We start from the raw sequence: 10,707 nt of genomic DNA on the forward strand, positions 1-10,707 counted from the left end.
TAAAGTGTATCTAAAACTACCCCTTATGAAATAGCGTGGTCAGATTTTGTTGCAGTCATTTCCTAAAGACACTTTTAGCCACCCCCAAGAAATAATTTCCCACGTGTAAACGAAATTGTACTCCGCGGATCTGATGACTGTAAAATATACCTATAATTACCCCCTATGAGATAGCTTGCCCAGATTTTCTTGCAGTCATTTCCTAAGGACGCTTTTAGCCACACCCAAACAAAAAAAATTCGCCACAAGTAAACGCAAATGTGCTCCGCGTATCTGACTACTGTTAATTGCATCTAAAAGTACCCTCTATAAGATAGCGTGGCCAGATTTTGTTGCGCTCATTTCCTAAAGACGGCTTTAGTCACCTCCCAACGAAAAAAATTCGCCACAAGTAAACGCAAATGTGCTCCTCGTATCTGACTACTGCTAATTGCATCTAAAAGCACCCTCTATAAGATAGCGTGGCCAGATTTTGTTGCGCTCATTTCCTAAAGACGGCTTTAGTCACCTCCAAACGAAAAAAATTCGCCAGAAGTAAAAGCAAATGTGCTCCGCGTATCTGACTACTGCTAATTGTATGGGTAAGTGGCCGCTAATAGGTTGAGTTGTAACAAATTTCAGCTTCGCTAATATACACGCTATTAGCAGTGCAATGTATAACTGTAAGCTATTAAAGTATCTTTCGATGTGCTATGATATTATAGTTAATAACAGACCGAAACCTGATAAATTTGTAGGAATTCATCTTTGTTGTTCACATTTCATCAAAACCATTATAAAAGACGGCAATAATTTTTATTCACACAAAAAACAAGAAAAACAATGACAGAAATTGTAGCCAAGCCTGCAGCAATTGATAGCTTCGACTTAGCGAAAATTTGGTTATCGAATTTTATTATAATTTTATCATCAGAATGTTTTAATAATGAAACTATGTGCGCTTTTGAAACGTTACAATCCACCTTTATACCTGACACACCATTAAAACATTCCGACGAACTGGATGACATAATAATTACCGAGACCGATAGAATTTACAAAGCCAGTCCGTTCTATGTATTTTTCCTCAACATTTGTACGAAGGTTGCAATATTTACAAACGTCCTGATTTTTTGGATTTAATATTGTAAAAATATTTAGTGTGCTATCCATTATGGTGTGGAGTAATATTAAAGTTATTAGGACATTCTGTTAATCGAGTATAACCGAGAAAAAGAAAGAGGCGACCGAAAGCAAATCAGATAGAAAACCAACAATTTTTTTAATAATAAAATATAAATAAAAAAATTGGAAAAGATTTGTTTGGTAATTAAACAATTCATTGTCAGTGTTTCTTAATTTCGAACAGTTCCAAATCCATATTAAAATCTCTATCACATTTGTGAAAGAGTTCCATGTCCTCATATTTAACGTAATCAAAATTAAAATAATTTCAGACACATTTTTAAGTAGTCAGATCAACGGAGCACATTTGCGTTTACTTGTGGCGAATTTTTTTCGTTTTGGGGTGACTAAAACCGTCTTTAGGAAATGACTGCAACAAAATCTGAAGACGCTATTTCATAAGGGGTAGTTTTAGATACACTTTACAGTAGTTAGATTCGCGGAGCACATTTGCGTTTACTTGTGCCGAATTTTTTTCGTTTGGGGTTGGCTAAAACTGTCTTTAGGAAATGAGTGCAACAAAATCTGGCCACGCTATCTTATAGAGGGTAATTTTAGATGCAATAAGCAGTATTCAGATACGAGGAGCACATTTGCGTTTACTTGTGGCGAATTTTTTTCACCGGTTTCATGACATGAACAAAATAACAAGCAGTTGCAATCCAACGACTGACGGGGCCGCTCTACTATAAACTCAGCATATGCGATGTGCGGTTGAGAGGTTTATTTCTTTGAATACTTTGACAGTTCACCTTGAGTTCCTTTCTGACTATTTACTCGCCGAGGAATCCCAAACTATCTACAGCGACTTTGAAAATAATCTAATGGAACATTATCGAGAATTTCCAACCATTTTATCAGTCGCCTCGTAGGAGTGGATGTTATAGACGAATTTCTAATGTTATATTTCGATAATAGCATGATCGCTGAGGTTCATCTTCTAGGATTTTTCAGTTATCAATCAAGTTAATCATTTCGGCTTTGTACATTATTATGCCTGTGCAAGACTCTGATTACCTGATATGATACCTGATATGCCTTGCTCTTACATCCATTCACACAGGATTTTATTTTTTAGGAGGGGGCTGACTTGGCGTTAAATTCCCCCATAATAAAAATCCTTTTTCCTTGTTCTTATGTATTACCTCTGCTATTTGATTCAATTTTTCCTCGTATTATTTTGACTATTTTGATTCTCACATCGCGATTTGTGTACCATTTACCTGTCTCAACCTTTTTTTCTATTATGCATCCCCCGTATCTAGGATGCACTTATCCATTACGTTCATGGCTTCAATACCTCTATTTACATTTACTTGTATGACTTTGTGTACCACCCTGTCACTCCCCATTGCTTCCACATGTTTATTAGTTTTGCCTTCGTTAGTATTAAACTTATCAACCTGCTTCTTATTTTTTGTTCTTTTCTACTGCTCATCGATATCTTCTATTTTCATTCCCAATCTTCTTTTCCCCTGTTCTTTGGCGTTCAATAGCCTTTTAGCTTACGCCAACTCCTTTCTAAACCTTTCACATTGCCCCGATCCTGCTCTATGTCCGATCGTGTCATACAAAGGGCACGCTTTAGCGTTTCTGCACTCCGAAACTGTATGGCCGTCCTTTCCATATTTAAAGCACGCCTTACTTCTATCCTTCCCCTTGCATTGCCTGATAGGGTGTTCGTATTCCCAATATTTGACGCATCTCTCTATCCTCACTCTCCTCTCTAGCCTGCGCTTAGAATAGCCAATCTTTATTGCCTCTTTTTCCAGCAGCTCAGCTGCGTCTCTTCTCATCCATTCCCCTGACATATATGCTGTCTTCGTTTTCTGCCTTCTTATCGTGGCTTTTTCCAAATATAGCTCTTGAATTGCTTTAACGCCTTTTCATCGTTACCCGTAATAATTATTACTTTCCCGTCCTTCGGACTCTTAATACTTTTAACAGCATCGTTTCTCTGTACCTTTTTCAATGCTTCTTTTATGTCTTTAAGCAATTCTTTTGTAAGGTACGTCTTTATCCATATTTCCGATGACCAGTGCATAGCTCCTTCTTTCCTTAAGCGGTTTTTCTTCCCATTATAGTTCTTAGGCACGTGTACATCAATCTTAATTTCGAAATCCTTGAAAATGCATTCAAACATCTTCCTCATTCTCTCTGCACTTAGTACTTCTACGTCGTGCGCAGCAATAACTGGCTTCTTCTGCATTTCCTCTTGTAGCAACACTAATTTATTAAATAAGTCTTTTTCTGTGCGTCTATAATTATTTTATAAATTTTTCTACTTCTTGTTTTAATATTTCCTTTCGTTCCGACTTTATAGACCTGATCGACTAGCCCTATTTCCTCTTTAATTTCGCATAGCTCTGGGTACCTATCCCTGTAAAGCCTTTGTAGCCCTTTTTATGTCTCCGTCCTGAGGTTCGACAATCACTAGTTTGGCGACGTCATCCCCTGTAAGTAAGGAGTTCCCCTCTCTGGTCTGTGTAATCTGGTACACTCCCTCAGACCATTTTTGATCAGAGATATTGCTTCCAATCTCCATAATTATTAATTTCGCGGACTATAGAAACTATAGTTCCGATCTCATATGTCTGTCTGGGCAGACATGTCCATCTTTTCTATTTCCTTACCGGCCATGTTGACTTGAGTCTCCATATCATATGTCACCTTTTCCACCGAAGCATATATATTCTTTTTAATCCAATCTTCAACGATTTTCCCGTTGTCGTTTGAATTTTATTGAGAGCTCCTTGATTTAAATTTTCTGTTCTACTCGACGTGAATAAAAATCATAAATGTTTCAGTTTTCACCAAGAATTTGCGTATTACATTTATTTTCCTAAAACATGAAAAAGATAATCTAAGTTCAAAGGAAAAAATTCCTTATAAAAGTTGTTCATTTCATCCGATAAAACCCAATTCTCACCTATTTTACAGCTTTATTTAAATTCATTATCATTATTTAAGATTTCTCGGTAAAATTTTGTGTAAACAATTGCTTACTATTTCCATAGATAATAGGAATTTCAACAAGCATAGGGAAATCTAAAAATAAATATGTATGAACAAGCAGTTGAATAAACATTCTTGACTAATGTAAACGTTAACAAAAACAGTATAAAAACAAATCGCGTAGTTTTCTTCCAAACCAGCTTCTATGTTTACAATTTACACATACTTGTTAAAATCAACACATTACATCGAGGCTATTAATAGAAAAGCCAAAATATTTTTTGCGTATACAATTTATTTTTTTTACTGTAAAAATTTTTTAAATATATTTTCATATATCGATATAATTTTGTTTTTTTAAGCATCAACACACACAATTTGCATTGGATTATCGATATCTTTACATAAATCAGGATCGCGAAATCTGCTTTCGACTGGAAGGTTCGGATCTACCACGGCCCTAACCGGCCATCCTTTTCCAATATGACAATACTCGGTACAGTACATTCCCGGGGGCGATAAATCCTGCCAAATCGAAGACTTCGGTAACGAATCGGTCCAATCTACTAATGGTGTCATTATAAATGGGTAAGAATCGTAATATGTTTGGAAGGTGTAATTGCTTCCGTACTCCGATTTCCCACTAAAAAATAAATTAAATAAATTAGTGCATTGATTTAAAAGAATTTGTTTAAATCAATATTAAAATATAAATTAAATCGTAAAAAAATGGTTCTATTATTAGAGAGTCTGTAGAAGTTTAACCTTTATTTTTAACCTTACTAACTAAAACTTCCTGGGATCTAAAACGAGTTGTATAACGTTTCTGATCGATTTAATGTATCCTATTAATATTTTGAGCAATTATCAAATTGGTGGTTTATAGTTTGATCATCGATTGCTTCTTTCTTTATCAATTTTCTAGGCTTAAATTCAGTTAAAAATATTCAATGTTAACTCAGTAACATCAATTAATATAAATGCCGCAATCAAATGATGATCTATTAATTGCAACGGAGTGAAGTCATTGTACTTTATGGTTTTCAACACTTTGCTGGATAAAATGAGTGGACCACTAGAAATAGAGACAGAAAATCGAACGGCAAGCAGATATACCGAAATTGATTACTGAACAAATTGGAATAAACAAGTTTCTGGGGAGTCATGTAACTTGGATCTTTGTTGCAAGCATGCATAGCTTGAAACCCACACCCAAAAGAAAGCGTTGTCATTAGGAAGGTCGCTATTACTAGTCCCAACTGAAATATGCGTATCCAAAGAAATAGAATTTATGTCTAAAGAATATGATGAACATGATGTATTATAGTTTGTATTTATTTTGGGTACTTGGATAAAATACAAGACCCTCCACTAAATTGGAAGGATTTGAGGTAAGATTGGCAGCTTGTAACGAAGTACTGAGGAAATAAGTCGTCCACCTATCATGACTATCCGTGAATATATTTAAGCAAAACCACCAAGCCCAACTTAACAATTGGTGAAAGAAAAGCTGTACGTAGTGTAAGAGGGAGAACTGATATAGTCATCCTGCTTGCAGATGGATAAATAGTTACGATGATGAAGAACCTAATTAAGTCGGTAAATATTCCACCGCAGGAACAGAAAAGCCTGTTTGTACAAGCCCTAGTAGCGTAAAAGATCTATGATTTTTGAAAAATTCATAAAACGTCCCACTGCGACCTATTATAAATGCAATTAAGTCACCTACACGAAACACCTAGCCAAAATATTGTCGCCCTTTACAGGAAACACGGACTCCCACGTTAAAAATTCCATACATTTTGTTCAATTAAGTGGCAAGATTTCCCTGGATCCACAGGACAGGTTAATCATCACTTTTTACCAAAGATATGGTAAAAGATGTCAAGGATACGTCTACGATGAAAACTCCGACCAGAAGAATTACCAAAGTACGTCTCAGAACTTGTAGATTTCTATTTATCATCGACTTACTTAACACGTTGGATGCCCCTCTAATTTCGAAATCTAATTTAAAGTTGTGTTAGAACGTTTTAAACTAAAATGGAGAGTTTTATGAACAGCCATGGGATCACTGTTAGCAGCAGTCATCGCCAGTTTCTGTATGGAACTATTTGAAGAAGCGGCTTTAAAAACCAGTCCTTGAGGCGTTAAACAACCAGTATTCAATGATAATTAAGCCAACAAACACGCAGTGTACCGGATGAAAACGTACATGAAGAGGTACCTACAAGCTTTGTCACACCAGAGAATCAGGCAACAGAGGTTATGCGGCGGAGAAAATTTGTTAATTATTCAATAACTATAAGAAATATACCCAACAAACCATATATGTATATTTGTTATCAGAAACAAATAACGAATTACTTTACGCTATAGCAAGTATGATTTGTATTTAAAAAAATAAACTTATTTGCCAAATCACTAAAATAAAACAGAAAAAAATCTACCTACGCCACTGAATTTTTCCTAAAAAGTTGCCATACAATGTTTTATTACAGTACTTTATCTTTGGTAATATGTGAGTTATTCGCGTTTGTAGTTTTCACAAATATTTCAGTTTTTGCTGATAGGGCGAAAACAAGAGATAGTATAAACAGCTTCTCGAAAAACGAAATCATGAAAAGTAAGCTAAATTTAACCATTTGGCACAATGTGTGAATGGTAAGCTGGGCAACTGTCTTGCTGAAAGTACATTGACTGTATAAAATTTAAGGGTAATTGGATTTACATCGCTCCAATACCGACAATGCTGGGAAGAAACAATGTCATTTGTTGAAAAGCTATCTGAAAAGCAGCGTCTTCCTCATTTAGTCTCTTTGTCTGCCTCTTTATGGACAATACAGAACCCGTTTCCAATTTTTTTTTCATCAGTTCGCGATCCCCACATGAGATATTCTTGTGTCCGGTTATTTTTGCTAGAATTTTTTGTATAACTACACGAAAACATGATTCACTAGTACCATAGTACAGTACTAAATAAATTCTCTCTTTCACGGTTAACACCGCATTAAAAGACGAAGGGCCGGTTGTACAATATACCGATAAACTTCCCGACAGCGTTGTCTGGCCGATATGTTAGTTTGTACTGTTTTACAATGTACGGATATTTTTGTCGGGGAGATTATTGACAGGATAACTTATCGGGTACTCAGAGGTGCCGATAAGGCGGTTATCCGCCAAATATGTATGGTTACCAAGGTTTTTATATAACAACATTGACAAACGTCTGTCGTGAAAAAGTTTGGTTAGTTTATTGTTCTGGAAGGAAAAAATAAACATGCTACTAATTATACACAAGAGGAGTGTTTGCGATTAATTGAAATTGTAGAAAATCTGAAAGAGAAGGTATAAGCTACTTGGTATTTATTTATCACATATCTTGTATTTTAGAAAGCGGCATAGCAAAAGATTTGTCAAACTTTTAATTCAACCGGCACGACAAACATGGGAACAGCTTCGCAGTAAATACGAAACATTAAAACAAGACGCCCTTCAAGCCATTGCCGAATACCGCATTGATGTGAAAGAATGAACAATGATCATGAAAGAACTAGAAATTTGATAAAACTAAGCAGCGATGGAACACCATCACAATTTGACAGTGATTGTTTAGGTTAATTATTTTACCAATTTTATAATATATGTGTTTAACTCTGTTTATGAGAAATGCATGTTCAATCTTAACTATTAATTCTTTCTTTCTTAACTTTTTTTGATAAACCGAAACCGTCTAAAAAAATCCGTTTCATCCCACTGCGCCATGTGGTTACGTCGTTCTTTAATTTCTTTTTCTTTTCTTTTACTTAAAAACATTAACCAAAAATTCGTTTTCGGACTCGCTGCTGGTACTAGTATCGTACAAATTAAACATTTTTCGATATTTATTAAAATGCTAATTGCACAATTTATACAATTGTTATTATTGTCAAAATCAGTTCAAATTTCAAAGAAAGACGATAGCGTTACTAATCTACGGCACAAATGACTAGATATGGGAAAAAAGTACTACCAACCGAATCTTATTTAGGAGATAGCAATCCTCCCGACAAAAACAGTTTGTACAACAGCGAATATCTTTATCCTCCCGATAAGTTTATCGTCCGGATAGTTATCAGACAGATTTATCGGTATATTGTACAACCGGCCCTAAATCTCACCAACATAAGTTGTAAGTTTTATGGTTTCTATGGTTACATATCAAATTGAACTTGAATAATTTTCAATTTAGAAAAAAGTCCAATTTTTACATAAAAATGGGAATAATTAGCTAACTTTTATAGTTAGAGTATAAAATTTATGCGATTTAGTAGTTTGAACATATCCGACGCATTATCTATGCTGAGATAGGTTTGAAAAATCAGTAACAAAAATTTTTTTCCTCTTTGTAACTCGATCCGGGGACATACTGTAGTCGACAAATATTTGTTGTCCAAGTTTTATGAAACACAGGATTTCGCGTAGTAAGTATGAATTTGATCCTTTGGTTGCTCCAACCATCACACTGTAAGCTAAGAAAATATTCGCTTCTCTAATTTTCATTTTAATGTCTGCATCAACTTTTTGTCATACTCAGCGTTGAAAGATGGTCTCAAATGTTTGAAAAATAATGACCAGTAATTATTTTTAAGAATGGCAAATGGAGCACCTGTAGCATAAACAGCCCTAGTTAATAGTTGATCTAGCTTCTCTTGTTCAACTTTTGATGAAACATCAATAAAACCATTGAAACTCGATTAGGGTCTGTTAACTTCTGATTCTGTTGTTGATGTATCATCCACGACCATTTCATCGTCATCTAAAACTAAAATTTAAGAAAACAATTTCCCGAACCATCCGAGTTTTGTCAAGACCAACAGAGTGAGCCACCATGCACGATGAGAAAATCACTATTACACCATGTTCTCGAGAATATTGTTCTCGTAAGTCTCTAGTAGTTGCATGAATACCAGGATGTGTTAAGTTGTGAAATTTGTTGAAAATTATTTTCCGCGATTTTTGTGGTACAAAAACTGTTTGTTGAAAAGTCGCATCAAATCTTACATCTGTTTGTAATGTTCTTTGTTGCGATAAGCTTTATTAGCGATAAGCTTTGTTAGCTCTTTGTGATTAAGTTATGCATTCCTTAAAATTTGTGCGTCAGGGTACTACGAATTTAGATATCCAGTATTTATTCGCTATATTCGCGTTAACCTTAGATTGCGACGGGCTAAAATATGGTGACTTATAAAATTTAAAGCAAATATTTATGTTGTAAGAGAAAATAATGTTTTTTTCATTGATTCGATGACTGGCTACTAGTATATCGGCTAGATTTCTTTGGAGATATACGAAAAGGAATCACGGTCAGAAAGGACCTCGTCTATGAACCTCTAATATAACATTGCCTAATATCTATATAGATAAAATTATTTATTTCTTACGCGTTTGGCAGTTTCTTTAATCCACGCGGTATAAATTTTCCTTGGTGTTTCGTTTTAAAAGTTACTTTATCAATCATATTAAAGTTTGGACTTTGATAGCTCGGTTCAATTGGTGGACCATTTCTTGGACCATAACCTTTACCCTTCAAAAATAAAAAAATAAATTTATAATTATTGTAACGGGAATGGAAATATTATCATTACGGCTCTTGGTATGTTATTCGCATCATAATATGTAACTATATCTTTACGAGCTATTCCATTTTGTTGGTTAATTGTAAATGGTATGTAACTCATTCTGGCTGTGGTCATATATGGATCCATATGTCGGTATACTCCGGGTAATTCTGGAGGAATTGGTTTGGATTCATCACGACCTAAAGCTTTAATCTACAAGAATAATTCAATCAATAAAGTTATAAAAGTATTTAATTCTTATAAATAATGGATTAAAAAAATTACAGGACAGTAAGCATATGGATTTGGTGGAAAAACTTGTCGATACGTTGGTGGAGAAAATGATCCACAATAATCTTGTTTTGTAGTTGTAGTTGGAGTACCAAGTGGTGGTGGTGGAGCAGCAAACATCTAAAATTTATTTTTTAACAATTTTCTAAGCTTTTACTATTAACTAATTAATTAATATACTCTTTCTTGTATATTCCGTAAATAAAGAACTTTATCACGTTCTGTAGCCCTTGTCATGTTTTGCGAGGTGTTTGCTTGTTTTGTATAATATTCTTGGTTGTAAATAGTTTTAAATTGAATATCATTTCTTTTACATTCATTTGGGAAAATTGGATTAAATTTCGCTTTAACTCTCTGTAAAATGAAAAGAACACAATAAAGATAAATTAAATCAATTAATATGTAAACTTACACAATCAAAATCTTGGGGTAAAGGGGGCATAAAATGGTGAGAAGTATCTGTAGAAGTACGATAATCGGTACTTTTATAAACTGAAACTGGTATTCCATAATCAACATGACATAAACTATTTGCTGTACACGTTAATAATGGAGCCATGATGTTTTTATAAAATCTTATAAACAGCGATAACTTTAGTTTTTATTGATCAAACAAAATTCAAGAAAATTTAATTTCGAATAAAAATGACAATCTCATGACATTTTATTTATTTTTTTTCCATTTTGAAGTTCTTTT

At 34.3% G+C, this 10,707-nt stretch overlaps 1 protein-coding gene across 1 annotated transcript; it reads right to left on the minus strand.

Moving 5' to 3' along the window:
• Positions 1-4,394: 4,394 nt before the first annotated feature.
• LOC111414932 (uncharacterized) lies at positions 4,395-10,626 on the minus strand. Its single transcript, XM_023046402.2, has 6 exons — positions 10,423-10,626; positions 10,191-10,364; positions 10,005-10,130; positions 9,747-9,932; positions 9,543-9,685; positions 4,395-4,762 (listed from the first exon to the last, which is right to left on the minus strand). The coding sequence occupies exons 1-6, from the start codon at positions 10,567-10,569 to the stop codon at positions 4,477-4,479; spliced, it is 1,062 nt and encodes a 353-aa protein (XP_022902170.1). The 5' UTR covers positions 10,570-10,626; the 3' UTR covers positions 4,395-4,476.
• Positions 10,627-10,707: the final 81 nt, after the last annotated feature.

Source organism: Onthophagus taurus, chromosome 7 (assembly GCF_036711975.1).
Source record: "Onthophagus taurus isolate NC chromosome 7, IU_Otau_3.0, whole genome shotgun sequence".
Classification (NCBI taxonomy): domain Eukaryota; kingdom Metazoa; phylum Arthropoda; class Insecta; order Coleoptera; family Scarabaeidae; genus Onthophagus; species Onthophagus taurus.